At 40.8% G+C, this 18,544-nt stretch overlaps 1 protein-coding gene across 1 annotated transcript; it reads right to left on the reverse strand.

Moving 5' to 3' along the window:
• Nucleotides 1-989: 989 nt before the first annotated feature.
• LOC148363941 (uncharacterized) lies at nucleotides 990-17,620 on the reverse strand. The gene is made up of 10 exons (XM_088337332.1): nucleotides 17,554-17,620; nucleotides 15,492-15,600; nucleotides 13,124-13,249; nucleotides 10,850-11,008; nucleotides 9,678-9,771; nucleotides 9,372-9,601; nucleotides 6,085-6,177; nucleotides 4,836-5,175; nucleotides 3,912-3,930; nucleotides 990-2,485 (listed from the first exon to the last, which is right to left on the reverse strand). The coding sequence occupies exons 1-10, from the start codon at nucleotides 17,605-17,607 to the stop codon at nucleotides 2,123-2,125; spliced, it is 1,587 nt and encodes a 528-aa protein (XP_088193458.1). The 5' UTR covers nucleotides 17,608-17,620; the 3' UTR covers nucleotides 990-2,122.
• Between the last annotated feature and the right edge of the window lie 924 nt (nucleotides 17,621-18,544).

Consider the following 18,544-nt stretch of genomic DNA (forward strand, 5'->3'; position numbering starts at 1 on the left):
GAGGAAAGGGAGGAAAAGAGAGAGATAAATACGAGTACAGCTTGTGAGAGGCACCTGGCTTTGGCAACATCAAGTGGACATATTTCAATCTGCAGCTCGTTTTTCTCTTGCGCATCCCTCAGCGTTGTCTCGCCGGCCGGATTCAATCCCTTAGCGGGCCTGATCTGGCCCATGGGCCGCCTGTTTGACAACCTTGCTCTACATTGTTCCAAGTGATGTTCTGATTTACTGCTGGGAGGGAGGCTTTGAGTCTTATCAAACCACCTACAGGATTCAGTCTGGACAAAGGACAAGTGTGAAGCTGGGATTGTGGGATCTTTCCACTCTATTGAGCGTGTTCTGCCCCTATGGTACACAGATAATTGTCAGCCATTTCTAAAGCGCACTTGTGAAACCATTACAGCCTTGTTCTGTACTCACAAGCCCAAAATATCTTGTTTTATTTCTGGTATTTGTTTAATTATGATAATATCCTCAAAATGCTCCAATGCTTGTTTTTACCAGTCTTGTCTCATGACCCGGATGTTGATTTGAACACGCGGCTGAAGAAAATGTTTGTCTTTCTTCAATTAGCATCCCCAAAACCTATTTTAGAAGAATCATGAGAGCTTGCAAACAAACACATAACCGTGGTACTGCACATCCATTTTGTCTCTGGTCAAAGATCTCCTTCTCCATTTCTGGATACTGTCCAAGAAGTTTTCTTTCTTTTCTCCGGACATGTTGTATTGTAAAAGTAAATTTACAAATGAAGAAGACTAAAATCTAGCATACTTTTACCAGCATCTGAAATAACGTCTGCCCGGACGCCGGGGGCGTGCATCATTTATGTCGGGCGTACAACTTTCAAAACGTCTCCGCCCGGGTGGCCGACTACTTTTTCAAGAAAAAAAAAAAAAGTGATTTAAAAAAAAAAAAAAAAGTGTTTCTTTTTTTTTTTAAATCAAATAAAACGTTTGCTTTATTCCGATTTCGAAATCTACGTTCAGTTTGGAAATTTCGGATTTCGGTTCCTTTGGCAATTTGCATACTCGGCAGCCGATCAGAAGCCTGCATCGAATAACTTCCTGCTTCCGGACTCTCCCTAGCGTTATAAGGTTGTGCATTTGCATATAATTTTCCAAAGTAGACGCACAGAGAACACAAGAAAAATGGATAAGTGGTTAGGAATCACGCCAAAACCTCAGCCTCAGAAGAAAGATTCAAGAGAAGCTAACAAAATGTATAACGCTACAAAACGTAAACCTACACTAAGAGCATCGTGGAAAGAGGAGTTTACATGGATTGTAGCAGACGCCGCAACGCACACGTCACATGAATGAAGATGAGTAAATACAGGTAAATACTGATGGCTGACGGAAAACAGCGATGTCATATACAGTACATGCAATGAATGTTATAAGTAGATTTATAATAAACTTAAATTTAAAGTGTTGTTCTGTTATATATTCAGCTTATCAATCCTTGATACTTTGCAACAATGGTTTTTTTGCGATTAGTCGTCTTATTGTGTTTCAAGGAGTGAAAAATGGGGCAGGCAACCTTATGGCTGGGCAGGGAACTTTTCAGAGTTGTCTGCCCTGGTGTCTGGTAGCTTTTCCTCATGAGTTTCAGACACTGCTTTTACTGTAGATTCTGTGCTTATCTTTGCCCCATTTATTTCCCATTGGTTTGTTATCCCTGTGTGAACCACATCTCCCACCCCACAAACTGCCTGCCTTTTACTGCTCGTGACACACACAAAATATGGGAATAAAAGCTCTGATTTGAGTATTTTATAGTTCAGCTTGGATGCAGGTACACACACGGTCGGGAGAATGTCTCCATGAAGAGAAACTCCGGGCCCTCTTATTTTGTGCTGAGACAGAGCCACCATAACTGTATTTAGCTGTATATTGTAGTTAAACAATCACCTTTCGGTTTGTCTTTCCCGGATTGAGGGATGTATGTGACAAAGTAAGTAAAGCAGGAGTGCTTAACAATTGGAGGACACTTTGACTATTGGAATGACAGTAGAATGACCAAATTTGATTTATAAAGCATTACACTACTTGTTTCAAAGAAAAGTAATTGCGTTCCCTTGTAATGCATTAGTCCCAGCACTGGTCACTGCTTATGCCTTTTATTGGGCACTCTCCTGCTCAGGGAACTGTTTCCCTGCTTCCTGTTTCAGGATACCAAAGGATTCCTCCTCCTGTCCAAGGCCGAGCTCCAAACTTGTTGATGGTGAAGGTGGGCCTCCGTCTCTAATGTTGATATTGATGTTGACGCCAAAGTGCGGACTTGCGCCCGTTGGGCTGACGAAGAAGGAATTGCGGCTGGACTTTGATGATGATTGCTGAGGGTGGCGGAAGGTAAGGTTGGACATTTGGGCTCCTGCAGATCTTTGGCTGCTGCGTGAAGAGCCGCTGTTGCAGTTGTCAAAATCGCAACTGGCCTCGGTGCTCTTCAACAGGCGATTCTTCTCCTCCGGCTGAGTTTTCACCTGTAACAAGCAGAAGGACTACTGTAAATCCCGGTTTAGAGAGCACACGTGATTTAGAGCCGCGTGCTCGGATTTGAAAAACAAACAAAAAAAAAAAACCTCAATTTTGTCTTTGTATGAGCTGCAACAGATTTAAAGCCGAAGGCTTAAACAACCTCAAAAACAAATTAATTTCCGTTCATTTCTTACTCATACCTATCAACCTGTACGTTTTTGCCATACGAAGTACGTTTATCATGCATTTTAAGAGGTGTACGACGTACAAGAAAATCTGTACGGAAAACGCAAATTTGTCAATTATGGGTACCATCTGGTATACACCGACTATCATGAAACAGCAAATCAATCAAGTCAAACGAGTTCGCCACGGTAGCCTCTATCTCGGGATCATTTTTTTTCATTGCAAACAAAGCGAGCGGTTTGATGCTACTGTGCGCATGCATCTGCTGCCTCGGATTTCATGTGGTAGTTATGTAGTGAAAGGAAGTCCGTCTCTTTTTAGAGAACCGGCTTTTTCGGCTCAACTCATTAAAGAGAGCCGGCTCTCAAACGACTCACTAGCTTTGATGCATTATTATACGAATCATTATTGTTGTATAAAGAAGTTAAGAAAAAAGGGAAGTATAAAAGGAGAACATGAAAAAAGACAGGTTTGTGGTTATCCCTTTAATCAGTATATTACCAACAATAATTTAATGCAGAAAATGAATTAATAATTTGAATAAGAAAATGTGTTATTCTACTTAATTATATTTGCATGTATTTTTTACTTCTACAGTGAACTTCATTTTTGAACTTTTTTAAAAAATAAACCTCATTCATGTCGAGCAGGGTTGGGTAGGGTTACTTTAACTGGATTACTTTCAATTACTTTTGGATTACTCCGATACCAAATATGCTAATAAAAGACAAAAGAAACTAAATATGAATAAAATTATGACTCACAACACTTAGTAAGCTTTCTCTCCTGGCTTTGATCTCTTTGATCTCCGGCAACACTAACATAAAATGCGACAGAAACAAAATGAAAATAAATCCAAACAGCCTGCCAACATCATTTTTGCCGTTCCATGTATTCCGTTACTCCCCAAGCCTGCACAAAATTGAGTAATTTTATTCATATTTAGTTTCTTTTGTCTTATATTAGCATATTTGGTATTGGAGTAATCCAAAAGTAATTGAAAGTAATCAAGTTAAAGTAACCCCACAACAACCCTGATGTCGAGCAACTCAGTATCTCAAAACAAAATGTTAATTAACAATATATATGATATAACAAAACACATGTACAATATAACATGTTAAACTACATAAATAAACACGTTTGAAAATAAATATGGTGTAAGATTTTTTTTTTGTATTTTGTAAAGGAAAATACAACATTTTGTAAGGGCATGGAGCCGTGGAGGGTGACAGGTATGCTTACTTTTGAGCCCGGCGTACACCTGGTAACAACCGCAAGGGGAATTTTGCATTGACAACTTTGGCTGCAGGACGCCAACGTTGCTTTGCCTCTGCACGCCTAAGGTTGTTTTTAATCTCTGTCCTTTTCAGTCTTTCTCTGAGTTGTTTACGTCATGTGTATTCGTATCATAAGAACGTCCAAGATGGTAATTACTAAGACAAGTGCATATTTACTATTCGCTGAAAGAAAATGTGAATGAGGGTTGCTTCGCAAAAAAAGTGAGCCCTATATTTCTAGACGACGGCGCCAGGGCAGCCATACTGTGTAGAATAGTGCCAGATTGCAACACTGAACCTCAATGACCTAACATTGATGTTACAGAAGGAGAAGTGTATGGTTTTCAATTAATAACTACTCTTGTTATTCAATTCGAATGTAAAAATTAAGGACTAGATTTGTGGGGGGAAATGTGTAAATATTGTGATATAATATCAATGCAGTACTGTAAAACTTCCTGTTTTGCTCCTGTTATCCATCCATCCATTTCCTCCGCTTATCCACGGTTGGGCGGCGGGGGCCCAACCACTTCATCCAGCTTATCCAAGCGGATCCTGAGGCGTTTTCATGCCAGCCTAGAGACTTAGTCTCTCCAGTGTGTCCTGGGTTGTCCCCAGGGCCTCCTCCCAAAGGAGGGGTCCAGGAGGCATCCTTATCAGATGCCCAAGCCAAATAAACTGGCTCCTCTCAATGCGGAGGGGCAGCAGCTCTACACTGAGTCCCCCCGGATAACTGAGCTTACCCTCTCTCTAAGGAGATGGTATCCGGGATCTTGTACTTTTGGTCATGACCAGCAGTTCATGACCATAGGTAAGGGTAAGAACATAGTTTGACCAGTAAATCAAGAGCTTTGGCCTTCGATTCTGCTCTTTCTTCACCAAAACGGACCGGTGCAGGGGACGCATGATGGCAGACATTGCACTGATCCGTTTGTGGATCTCCCGGTCCATCCTGCCTTGACTCGTGAACAAGACCCTGAGACATAACTCCTCCACTTGGGGCAGTATCTCATCCCCAACCCATACAGGGCATGCCACCCCTTTCCGGCCAAGAACCATGGTCTCGGAATTGGAGGTGCTGATCTTCATCCCGGCAGCTCCACACTCGGCTGCGAACCGCTTCAGTGAGAGCTGGAGATCACAGCACCACATCATCTGCATAAAGAAGAGATGCAATGCTGAGCCTTCCAAACCCGACCCCTGCCCCGCCAATGCTGCACCAAGAAATTCTGTCCATAAAAGTTACGAACAGAATCGGTGACATAGGGAAGCTTTGGCAGAGTCCAACTCTTCCTGAAAACGAATCCGTCTAATTGCCGGCAATGCGGACCAAATTTGGCACAAGGCATACAGGGACCACACAGCCTCTGCTTCTGTTATGTACCAACAATAATGTTGGCAAAAACTTGACTGATTTATCCTCTGCACGAGTGTAATACATGTTTTGGGACGTCACCACGGCGTTTAGTATTTAGAGCGCATATGTTGTGAAAAAGAGCAGCTCGCTGCTTTCCTCTGTGCCGCCATTAAAAAAAAGAAAAGAAGACGCTGCACCGTATTTAAAATGCAATGTTTAAAATAGTGGCTTGTAGTCCGTAATTGAAGGTAATGCATTTGATATCTTTGTCTATGTGACATTGCGTACGTAGTGTTACAGAGATTAGTCTGTGAAGACAGAAAATAGAATCGGGGATGTCCCAAAGAAATAGTCAACACACATGAGGATTGTTTTGGAGTTAACCAGAATTAGCGAGTATCATTTTCTTATCTAGTACAACTCCATGGACAATATTAAAGGAATATTAAAGAATAAAGGATTAACCTAACACTTTGAAGCAAACTATATTAACTAAGAACAAAATTTCTGCGTGTGTTTACATGGCTTTGCAAAAATCGAACAATGGCAATAGTCCAGTTTCAATCAGATTATTGTCTGCATGTAAACATAACCAGTAAAGCAAAAGATGAAAACTTATTCCATTGCTACTCTCAGGTTTTCTTCTCAGAGAGTCTTGCGAATGCAAGTTTGCATTGCCTGAGAGGGGAAAACAGATGTATAACGTAGTGTCAGATGTGAAAGTTTTGCTAGCGTAAAAAAACACATACTCACACAAAAATTCCCAATAAAAAGTACAGACCTTTGGTCCAGCTAGTTCTATAAAGGACCAACAGAATGATGGCAATGATGGCAACAAACATGATGGTCCCTGCAATGCTGGCAACTCCTGCACCTGAGGTCAAGAGAAATAGTATTTCAAGGCTAAATAAAATGTAAAAATTACCAGGCAGATATTCTGGCCATATTCAAGTCGTAAAAGGTTGGGCTTTAATGAATATTTGACGTTGTTGACAAAAATAGAAATAATTGTTTCAGGACCAGAACGGAGACAGGACCCACTTGCGTGCGTTTCTCTTAGTTTTATTGGGAAGAAGGGAAAGGATCCGTAGATCGCTAGTCGTGGGGGTCTGGTTGCTTAGACGCGGAAGTGGTATTTCCGTGGCGAGCGATGGCGGTGTCGAGAGTGAAAAAAACAGATCAGTAGCCGGAACGGGGGAGAAAAAAATCGTGGTTGAGATCAGAAAAGGGGTCGGAGCCAGGAAACAGACGGGAATCAGAACAGGAGAATTCAGGGTCGAAAAGTTTGCCTAGCGTAGGCTGAGGTTCGCAGACGGACTGACAACCGGTGACAGGAAGACAGGGGTATAAAAAGTGAAAGGTAGCCAATCAGCGTCCGAGGCAGTTGGCGCCAAAGGAGCAGGCTCAGGTGCCTCGCATCAGAAATCAGGACAAATTGACAATAAATCATTGTCATTACAATTACTTGTTGACTATTATCACGAAAGACATTTTTTCCCAACAGAGTGTGTTATATTTACATGAATAAACCGTAAGATTCGGATTATAAAATGTGACTTTTTCTTTAAGCTTTCAACCCTGCGGCTTATGCAATGAGGCGGTTAATTATGCATTTTTTCTAACGGCCGCCAGGGGCTCCCGAGCAATGAAGGTAAGAGTGAGACACATGGAATATATTTGTCGAGGAAGACGTAAGTTTAATGTAACTTCGTGGTTGCTGCATGAATAAAACTAGCATGAACAGACCTTCATCATGGGAAAGAAGTCAATCGAAAGGTGAGCACTAACTACCATATTGGGAATCATCTTGAGAGTCTGTTTATTTATAAATGGAAAAAATATTGCGAAATGAAAGGATTACAGAAAGCAACTTCTGACGAACAAAAATGTTTAAAACGGATTCCGAATCATCTTTCGGCCTTATCATATATTATAGAGTAAATATTTTACACGGTTGGATTCTATGGATTATCTTTGATGTAACGGTCATTTTTGCAGACATTCAAAGTAGTTGGAGACGGCCAGGGGACATTATAGTTTTCGGGTATTTTGTTTCAGACTGATCGTGATGTTTCTCTGATGAGTATATCTGGAAATGGTCATCATATATTTAGTCCTAAGAGTTTAAGCTTTCCAATGATATGTGGCACGACATATTTCAGTGACTGGTGACATCTTACAGACACGTCCACTCATGTTTCAATTTTGGCACATGCGGCTTACAGGTGCGGCTTATGCATGTACACAATGTTTTTCCTATAAAAATGTACTGGGTGCGGCTTATAATCAGGTGCGCCTTATAGTTTGAATTTTACGGTAATCTCGGCTGAAAGTCGCTCATGCGCAACCTGACTCCCACCTGTCCCGTTTTTTGCCCCCGTCTGTCTCTAGGTACGACCTGTTTTGATCCTGACCCCGTCTACTCTCCCGTTCTGGCTTACGACTCGTTAGCGACCCCGACCACGCTTTGCTCTCCCAGTCCTGGCTACTGAGCAGTTTTTCCGTCCCTTACACCGCCATCGCTCGCAACGGAAGATCCACTTCCGTGTTCACAGTCTGAATCCGAGAGCGACTTGCTTCCTGCGTCCAGCGAACACCGTATCGTGGGCGCAGCCCTTCCTCTTTCTTTAAATAAAACTTGTGGTAAACGTCACGCAATTGGGTGGGTCCGGTTTCCATTCTGGTCCTGACAGAATGTTCTTAACAAAACGCATATATTTGTTTTATTTACTGTTTTACTACTGCTGTTCTCGGTTTTCAGGGATAAATGTTTACTTGATTTTAATGTATTATGTAATTGCCTGTCCCTAAAGGAAACTACAGAGATTTATGTGTAATGTAAAATAAAGACACATTTTTTGGGTTGAAAACACTTAAAAAATGCACTTTCAAACTTTATGTTATGTATTTTTTCTTGCTATTCAAATCAACAGTTTTCCTTCAATAGATGTAGTTCTTTAATCACTTGGAGTCACTGAATAATACACATTGTCCCTTCAAATTACAAGCAATTTGAAAATAAGTTGGTTAAATTGGTGTGGCAGGGCTCCAGCACCCTCTACTGATACATTTTACATATACGAATGAAAATCTTACAAAAAAGTGAAATAAATTAGAGTTTTGTGTCATTCGTCCTCATGAATTAAATGAATTTAACATATTTTGAATTCAAGAATAAAATCTTTTCAGTTTCTTTATTTTTGTATGATTTTTCAAGTATGTTGCCAGTTGTTTTTTATTTACCACCAGGAAGCGCTAAATAAAACACAATGTCCCTTTAAACTGCAGATTAAGAAAAAGAATGTTCTTTGCAGACAGCAGACATTTTAATGGATCAGGTTTGACAAAATCTATAAACTTTTTTCCAAATCGGTTGACTTACTGTTTAGAAATAATATGGATTGATGTAATTGGGTGAGTGATTGTAATTGGTTTTCCATAGGGCATTTTTATTTATTTTTGTTCGAAGTTCGTATGTTCAATAAAATATTTTTCATTGTAATATTTTTCTTATGTTATTATCGTTAGCCACATAAATAAATAAACTTAATGAGAAATCCAAAATAATAATTATCTGATTATTCAACTAATTGCTTCATTAGTTGGTGACTAGTCAACTATTAAATTAGTCGTTAGTTGCAGCCCTAGTAAATTTTAATCCAATTCAAAGTGTTTATTGTCATATGCACAGTAAAGAACCGCAAGTCCCTGCACAATGAAATTCTTACTTAGCTGTCCACACAGTTGCCAAACTACATACATGTATACATAAAAGAATATTATGAATATTAAAAAGATAAAAATTACAAGATTAACTCAAGATGAGTTAAGGTAATAAGATAAAAATAAGATAAAAACACAGTTCAAAGTGACTGTAGTGCAAGAATAGTCTGAGGATAATATTATACTGTTTGGTAAAACCCAGGCCAAATGGTTGGCAGAACTGTATAAGGTTTCGTTGGATGGAAGAATAAAAAAAACCTTACTCCTAAATCTTAGTTTGATTTGACAAAAAACAAATGAACCTTTGTCATATTTTAACAGGATAATGCTTTGGTGGTTGCATACCGGTGCCCCCGTTAGCTCCGGTGCTTTTTGTCAATGATATCGACGAGCCCTCCAAAACGGCCCGTCCGAAGAAAATGTCGACAGTCCTTCCTGGGACGGAAGTGTTTGAGCTTCTTGTGGTCAAGGTCCAATCCCCATGCCCGACTGTAGATGTGAGGGGCAGCGAGTCAGGCTTACAAAGCGTGTCTGACGTAGAAGAGCCTTCCCTCAACACCGGCCTCCCTTGACAGCTAAACACAAAACAAGCTTGATAAGGAAGCTGTGAATAAGTCCCACACAGGCACAGCTAAGGGCCTCTTGTCTCACTTTGTATGAGGCCGACAGGGATCTATGGCTGACAACGTGTCGGAAAAGGTCCCGTTGTGGCATCGTTGGCACTTGACGTTTGTGTCAGCAGTTCCTGGACAACACAAAAGCATACAATCTACAACGTGAACTACATCACCCTATGCAAATAGTTGGTTAGTTGGATCCCTTAACCACGAGGGTCGCAGGGGCACTATTTCTTGTGGTGTGTCTTGGGAAAGTACAGCCTGTGGCACCCAATCCTCTCCAGACCGAAATAGGTTTCCACCCAGTCTTGATCTTTTGCACAATAGGCGAATGTGCTAACCACTGCACTACGGAAACATGTTGAACTCAGTCCTGTCCTGGATTTTAAATTTCATTGTTCTCTGGAATGGCCAACCTTTCATTTTTTAAGTTTAAGGCAGGGGCTGGGAACCTTTTGAACGCAAAGACCCACAAGACCCATAAAAGCAATATATGTATATCTTCCATTCATCCATCCATTATCTGCAACGTTTATCCTCAGCAGGGCCGCGGGGTTGCTGGAACCCATCCCAGCTGTCTTAAGCCAGTGAACAGGTGTGAGCAAAGTTATTTTGTAAAATGTCACAAAATAGTGCAAACGAGAAGGATACAGATGTATTTACCTTTAGCTATGTGACGTGACCAAAGTTGTAAGCTTGGGAATCAAGTGGTCATTATTCGTCGTTTTTTCATTGTGTCAAACTGTGCACTGTATAATGATATATATAAATAAATATATATATATATATATATATATATATATATATATATATATATATATATATATATATATATATATATATATATATATATATATAAATATATACACACACATTCACAGAGCTAGATTTTGTTGCAAGTTAGACTAAATTGTGTGAGTTTGTGGGTATAACCGTAAGTAGGAATGATTATACCTGCAAGATCCTGCACTGCTATGTATAATAAGCAAGAGTACATCCAAATGGGGAAAGAATTAATAAAGCTACTGAAAGAATTGTTCCAAAATATCTTTGTTTTTATCCAACACAGTCTGTCTTGCTGTGAGTAAATTGATGCTTATGTAATTAAGGGTTATTTTTGCCTAATAAGGGGAATTGTGATCAATAATAATAAGCAATTGGCTGAGGTTTCCTGGTATATAATGAAATGGGGAGAATCTCCAAAACCTTGCACCGAAACTCCGTAACCAGCTTTGCAGGATGTATGTCGTTGACAGGCACTGCAGTGTTGCTCGTCAGACTTCATGATGCAGAACATGCCAGGTCGACACGCACACTTGGACGTGGCGGTGGAGGAACAAGCCCTGGAGAACTGCAGGCCTTTGTCTGGTCCGAAAGGGTAAAAAAAAAATTTAAAATACATTTGCAACAACCATGTCACTCAGGAACGCTACTTATTGAAAACAGGTCACGGATTACAGTGTCTTCTGACCACTGAACAGTCATGCTATGTTTGCAATGTCACATATAATCCTAAATTCATTTCCAAGGGTGGCCGTTGAAGGATTTGATACATTTGACTATAAAGGATTTTATACATTTGACCATAAAGGATTTTATACGATTGACTCATAATGCAATGAAGATTTTCACTGAGTAGGCTTTAGTTCAATGACAGGTCAAGCTGTTCCAAATGCAGAATATTTTGTCTAGTTCTGTTGATAACAGGACTCTGACGGAGGATGGCAGGCGTTGTTTTGAGAAACGCGCGGTGTTGTTTTGAGTGCCCTAGACATTGGGACGCTCGTCTACGAGATGGTGAAGCCCAGGGGGCTTCCTTGGCGTGCCCATGGGAGGAGTCAGCACGCCATTTTTCGGGGAGAAGATGGCCAATAAGAGAAAGCTAAACGACTTGAGAAAAAGGCTTCCCAGAGACTCCAACATTGCTAATTCGGCCGTTTTCGATGGAGTACACTAGGGAAAATAAATCTGCCCCTGTATGGAAATGTTGGCTTCCTGTTCATCTTTTCCCTCAAGAAACAAGCGCGCATAAATTGTTGGGTGAATGTAGCTTGTGTTTGGTTAATGTCAGATAACTAATTCGAACAATTTGGTAAACGGTACTTTTTGATATTTAATTCCAACACCGTGTTTAACCGTACCTACAAAGTACAACTGAATACAGTTACAGTGGCGCCCTCTTAAGCACATAGTACGAGAATACTGAATTTATCCTCATGGAGATGTTCTTACTACCCTGTATACTCGTATCTAAGCTACAACTGTAAAATGGAAACCTGAAATCAGGGGGTCAGTTTATATGCGCATATTTGGTTGTGTTTCACCAGTAACGAATTGTAGGCAGCGCGTTGGGGAGGGGGCGTGGCTTATACAGGAACAACGAACTCAAGGAGGCTAACGTGAGCTCAGAGTTTACAGTAAAAGTGTAAAAGAGTGGCAGGCGCCAACCCTGTGCCTAATCCCTCTACATCCGGTTGTGATGACCCTGGCTGTTTATGAAGAATGGTTGGACAGCTGTAACAGATCATTATCACTATTACCCTCTTTTCCAGATCAATCCTGGCTACCACTGTTTTCCATTTTCATCCTGGTTGCCACTGCTGTGTGTGATTTGTTTTATGTGTCTAGTTTAGAAAAGGTTGTTGTCTTTTACCACTTGCATGTTAATTACTTTCTTCCTTTGTTTCGTGATTAAACATCATCCCTTTTTCAAGCACACCAGCCTCTGCTTTTGTTTCTCTGCGTTTGGGTCCACCCAAAAACACTTCATTTTGGTCTTTTTATTTGACTGGGTTTATCCATCCATCCATTATCTGCACCGCTTATTCTCAGTAGGGTTGCGGGGATGCTGGAGCCCATCTCTGCTATCTTTAGTCAGGGGACGGGACACCCTGGACTGGTTGACAGCCAGTCGCAGGGCACACAGAGACAGACAACTCACTCTCTCATTCACACCTAGGGACAATTTGGACCGGCCTGACATGCATGTTTTTGGAATGATGGAGTAAACCGGAGTGCCCGGATGAAACCCACGCAAGCACGGGGAGAACATTCAAACTCCATACAGGAGGGTTCGATCTCATGACTTCAGAGCTGTGACGCACACGCGCGAACCACTGCGCCGCCGTGCTGCCCTGACTGGGTTTAATTTATTCTAATTATTTTTGCAAAACACCATGCCTGGAGAATAAAAGAAAACATCTAGGACAGCACTCAGAAATGGAGATCTTTGAGTGATTCAAAGCCTAGAGGCAAAATGAAGATGGAGTGTCGCTTCATTTGCAAGATCGCGAGATAGCACAAGCCAAGAAGTATAAGGAGTTCTCTGCTTCCACAGATTTGTGTACAAGTTTTCTTATATTTCTTTTATTATTTTGCTATTTTAAAGTAGTTTTACAAGGTCTGCTTGAATTCAAGTATATACAACATACCTCACACTGACTGCAACAAGAAGTAAGGAAGGGAGTAGGAGTTACTCACGAGCTTTGCATTTGGCACAAGGGAAGCAGTTAGGTGCGTAGTTCCAGCTTGCCATGTACTGCTCGGGCTCACACGGCTCACACACGCTCTCTGAGGTCCGGTTGCAGCCGCGTTTCAGCCGCCATCCTATAATAACATTGCACATTCAAAATTTATCGTGTAGTACTCTTAGATTTTGACAATGTGAGTGTTAAGAACAACAATACTTTCCTTTGGAACTAGTACTGTCATGGGTATTTTGTAACTCTACTATCATCTTCAGAATATATTGCCTGGTTAGTGGTGTCACGACCGGTACAAGCAGGGGACCCAAATGCGTAACGTTTCACACAATGCTTAATTAATAGATCGATACAGGAAACAGAATCAGGATACGGGTAGCTGGGACAGGAGAATGGAGCTTGGATCGAGGATCGATACAGGAAACAGAATCAGGTTACGGGTAGCCGGGACAGGAGAACAGAGCTTGGTTCAGAGATCGATACAGGAAACAGAATCAAGATATGGGTAGCCGGGACAGGAGAATGGAGCTTGGATCAGGGATCAATACAGGAAACAGAATCAGGATACAGGAAGCCGGGAGAAGAGAACGGAGCATGGATCAGGGATCATTACAGGAAACAGAATCAGGATACAGGAAGCCGGGAGAAGAGAACGGAGCATGGATCAGGGATCATTACAGGAAACAGAATCAGGATACAGGAAGCCGGGAGAAGAGAATGGAGCATGGATCAGGGATCATTACAGGAAACAGAATCAGGATACAGGTAGCCGGGAGAGGAGAACGGAGCTTGGATCAGGGATCGATACAGGAAACAGAATCAGGATACAGGACAGGGAACAAAACGGGAGCCTGAGTCAAAAAACACTTGCCTTGCAAGTGCAGAGGTTCGCTGACGGACTGACAAGGAGTGAATGAGAGTACTGAGTTGAAATAGGAGAGGAACCAATCAGGAAACGAGCAGCAGCTGGAGCCAAACGAGCGGGCACAGGTAAGGGCAATGGGCAAATCATGACAAGTGGAGGATTTTACTGTCTTGTTCTATGCTAAAAAAAATTATAAAGTACTTTGAGCGACAATTTTTTGCCTGAAAAGTCCTTAACAAATAAATTTGATTCGATTTACTACCTGGTGTGTAACTTTGGTATTCATTAAATTCAGATCATGAATTACAGTGTTACCTGTTGCGCTGAATATTTCTGCGGAAATGTCATTGTCACATTCAACCCTTGATCCGCCAACAACGTTCTCTCAAGTGTAAGGAGGGGGGCGTGGCTTTGACAGGAACAACAAACCAACAGTAAATCAATGGAAAAATATACGTAAAAGTGTGCTGAATTTTGGTCTTGCATGCATCCGATCCTTTTTGCAATACACCATGCCTGGAGAAAAAAAAAACATCTTGGACAGTACCTATAAATCGAGGAGATCTTGAAAGTGAAGCCCAGAGACAAAATCGATATGGACTATCTCTGGCGCAAGCCAAGAAATATGAAGGTTCTACTGCTTCCACAGGTTGATATACACATTTTATTTTACAATATTTTCTTTATCATGTGGCTATTTAAAAGCAGTTTTTGGAGTTTGGCTTCTGTGTGATATGCAGTAATTTGTGACTAGAAAGTTACTTCAAAGTAATGTGATAACTTCAGTGTCAGTAATCTGGTGGTAACTGAATTATTTTTTTTAAAGGAAGTAGCAAGTAGGTGTAACTAATTACCATTTTACAATAACGCGCCCAACACTCCTCATTTACACATTAGAACAGGGGTTAGGAACACATGGCTTGCGAGCCAGGTTTGGCACTTTTCATGAGTACATCTGGCTCACAGATATACAGTGAAGAAAATAAGTATTTGAACACCGTGTTATTTTGCTATTCCTCTCACTTAGAAATCATGGAGGGGTCTGAAATGTTCATTGTAGGTGCATGTCCACTGAAGAGAGATAAACTAAAAAAAAAAAATCCAGAAATCACAATGCATGATTTTTGACCATTTTTTGTGTGATACAGCTGCAAATAAGTATTTGAACACCTGTGTATCATCTGGACTTCAGATCCTGAAAGACCTGTTAGTCGGCCCATTAGAAGTCCACCTGCACTCCATGTATCATCCTGACTCAGATGTACCTGTTTGAGGTCCTTATCTGCAAAAAGACACCCATCCACCCTATACAATCAGTAAGACTAACTTGTAACATGATGAAGACCTAAGAGCTTTCCAGAGACAAAATTGTGTTCAAATACTTATTTTCTTCACTGTGCATATATAGTATTGTAATCCCCCTACAACACTCCTTCATTGGAGGTAAATAATTTATGATTTGACAATTAGATATTGTATGATAATGCATTCCAAACTGCACCTGGTGGACACTTTTTGCAGCATAGTGCAGAAGCTTCCATCAAGTACTCTTCTGCTGAGTTGTTGCACTTCATACCGGATTCTGCATGGTAGGGCAACGATAACACCTCCTGGAAAGGATACAACCTCTAAGTTTTCTAACTTTTCTGGAGAAAACAGATACCGTAAAATTCTGACTCTAAGCCGTGACTTTTTCCCCAAGCTTTCAAACCCGCGACCTGTGCAATCATGCGGCTAATTCATGCATTTTTATCGAAAGGCCACCAAGGGCGCCCAAGCAGTAAAGTTCAGAGTGAAATACGTGGAAAATATATGTCGAAGAAGATAAATATCTTACGTTGTATGTGGGCACATGCGGCTTATAGTCATGTGCGGCTTATGTAAGTACAACATTTTTTCCTTTAAAAATGTACTGTGTGCGGCTTATATTCAGGAGCGCTCTATACTGTAGTCCGAATTTTACAGTAGTACCAATAAATGATTTGTAAATATGTACCTTAGTCAGATCAAAATTTTCCTTTATAAAATCATTGGTTGTTGAGAACTGCAACTTCAGTTAAATATGTCATACAGCAGAAAAACAAATATATATTGAGAAGTTGAATCAAGTTTATAGGATTGCAAGAAAGTGTGCAACAAAAATAGGCAACCCAACAGAAAAACGATGTTAATATGTAGTAGATATTCCTTTTGCAGTATTAACAACCTCCAAACCAGGGGTCTCCAATGTGGTGCTCGGGAGCAGCAGGGTGCCCCCTAAGGACAGCCTGTTCCTAACATAGCTCACCAGCGCTGGGTCATTGAGATTTTCTAGGCAAATGATTGTTTAAGTGGTTGGCTGAGTCTATTGAACCCCACTTCCAATAATTAACCAAGTAATAACATAATAACAACAAGATGTTATTATTTCAAAAATGGATATTAAATTGGGTTCCCGTTATCCTAATTAGTTACAAAAAGTAGTTACAATACAATACATTCTCCCTGCTATTCTAAAAAGATCTTCAGTTTTGTTGGTCTTTTTAATTTTTTACTGAAACGTAGTATGCAAAAAATTCCAAAACTAAAAAACAAACGCCAAAAAAGAGAGATCCATTTTTTGAAATGGATAGGCCTACATCAGGGGTCCTCAACATGCTTCCCTCGGGCACCAGGGCACCCCCTAAGTACAGTTGAGGTGCTCTTGGACCTGCTCTAAAGATAGCTTACAGGTGCTGGGTCGTTGTGATTTTCTAGTAAATTATCTTTTATTGGTTGACTGAGTCTATTAAACCCTCTTCCAATAATGAACATGGTAAGAACATAGTAATAACATAGTAATAACATGATATGTTTTTATTTTAGATTTGAATCAAACTCGGTGCCCTTTTGCGCTAATTAGTAGCAAAAAGTGGCTCTCGACTGGAGATCCCTAGTCTACATCTAGTCTAGTCTACGAACTGGCTGTGCTGGTGAAAAACATCAAAGCGTACAGGAAGTGCAGTTTGTCGTGTTTTACGGAAACGTGGCTCACGTCTAGGATGCCGGACGCTAACGTGGAGCAACCCCGCTTCAGCGCTGCTAGGGCAGACAGAGACACAAAAGCCTGCGGGAAGCGGACTCGCTGTCTACGTCAACACGAGGTGGTGTAACCCTGGGCACAGAGATTTCCATCTGCTGCAGGGACGTCAAACTTTTGGACTAGCGTGTGACCACTTCGCTGCTGCTAAACTACAACACAGCACCCCGAGGCCATCCTGTTAATAAACAACAAAAGGATACTGCTGGAAGTGTTAATTTCCCTACGGGGATGATAAAGTATCTATCTATCTATCTATCTACATGATCTTTTTCCCTCATGTATTGTAAAGGTATTGGATTTGAGACTGTATACATAGATACAAAAATTAAAATCAACATTTTGTCTTTCTTCCCCGCTCTTCGGACAAATTTTTAACCAGATGCGGCCCGCGACTAAACTCTATTAGGTGGACGCGTGCATCTTTAAGATGACTTTAAAATACAACGAACTCAAAAGGTAACGCAAATGTTACATTCACCATATCCAAACAAAAGCAACGCACCTCCATCAGGTACACATCCAGCAGTGTCACCAGCAGCACCAGTACTTCTTTCATCGTGTACCGTCGAAAAAGCCACAAAACATCAGCGAGTTCCTTGAAGTGATTGACTGGAGGAAGGAAATGGGATTGCCAATCACAAGCGACCACACACTCGTGAGAAAAGTTGCAGCACACACAATCACAATCATACAAAAAAAAAAACCAAACAGATACAAGTTTCTTTTTTTCATGCCCAATTTCAAGACATTTTTTTAAGTTCACCAGTACCATTAATAGAAGAAATTCAAGCACTTTTCAATCCTTTAAAACACATTGAAATTCAAGGATTTCAAGCACCCCTACAACCAGTCCAATCATGTTTGTTTTTATATCCCTTAATTAGAAGGAGTCTCAAAGGGCTGTACAGAAAATACACAGGCAAACGCAATTCATGTGCGTGAATATTGGTTACAAAACAAGGTGCGAGCAGAGTCCTTTTGTAAAAATGTCACCAAATACTGGAAACCAGTACAAAATTTCACAAAGTACTAGGTAAGACTTCAATATAATATTTAGGGTGGTGATGGCCCTGAGGAGGAAACTGTCTTTGAGCCTGTTAGTCTTTCTTTTAGGGACCCATAGCGCCTACCAGAGAATATCAGGTCAAAGAAATTCGTGTTCAGACAAGTGATGGCCCATAAAAAAGTGTTTTTTAAGAAATTACTGAGTGTACATTTCCCAGCATTGGGCCGCGTCGTTCTGAAATTGTTGCAATGATGCTGTTAATTTTGTCGTTCGTGACCTATAAAAGGAAGGAAGTCCTTGTTACAAGACTGCAGAAAGAGGAACGTGGGTTTTGTTTGTGTGTGGTTGTTGAGAACATTCAACGTACAATGTCTTGTCAGCGCATAAATACCTGAACTGAGTAACAGTGCTATTGTTCAGTAAGATCTTTAAAAACTGGAAGGTTGGTGGCTCATTTTTTTTCCTATTTAAATCCTGTGCATACAAA

This window comes from Urocampus carinirostris, chromosome 6 (assembly GCF_059441175.1).
Source record: "Urocampus carinirostris isolate Australia breed hairy pipefish chromosome 6, RoL_Ucar_1.0, whole genome shotgun sequence".
Taxonomy (NCBI): domain Eukaryota; kingdom Metazoa; phylum Chordata; class Actinopteri; order Syngnathiformes; family Syngnathidae; genus Urocampus; species Urocampus carinirostris.

Excerpts from the sequence above, each read along its gene's own strand:
- LOC148363941 (XM_088337332.1), bottom strand. The coding sequence starts at position 17,607 with ATGAAAGAAGTACTGGTGCTGCTGGTGACACTGCTGGATGTGTACCTG. Across the intron at positions 9,772-10,849 it reads TTACGGAGTTTCGGTGCAAG|GAACTGCTGACACAAACGTC; the intron begins GTTTTGGAGATT and ends TGTGTTGTCCAG. Across the intron at positions 6,178-9,371 it reads CGGAGCTAACGGGGGCACCG|GTGCAGGAGTTGCCAGCATT; the intron begins GTATGCAACCAC and ends TCTTGACCTCAG.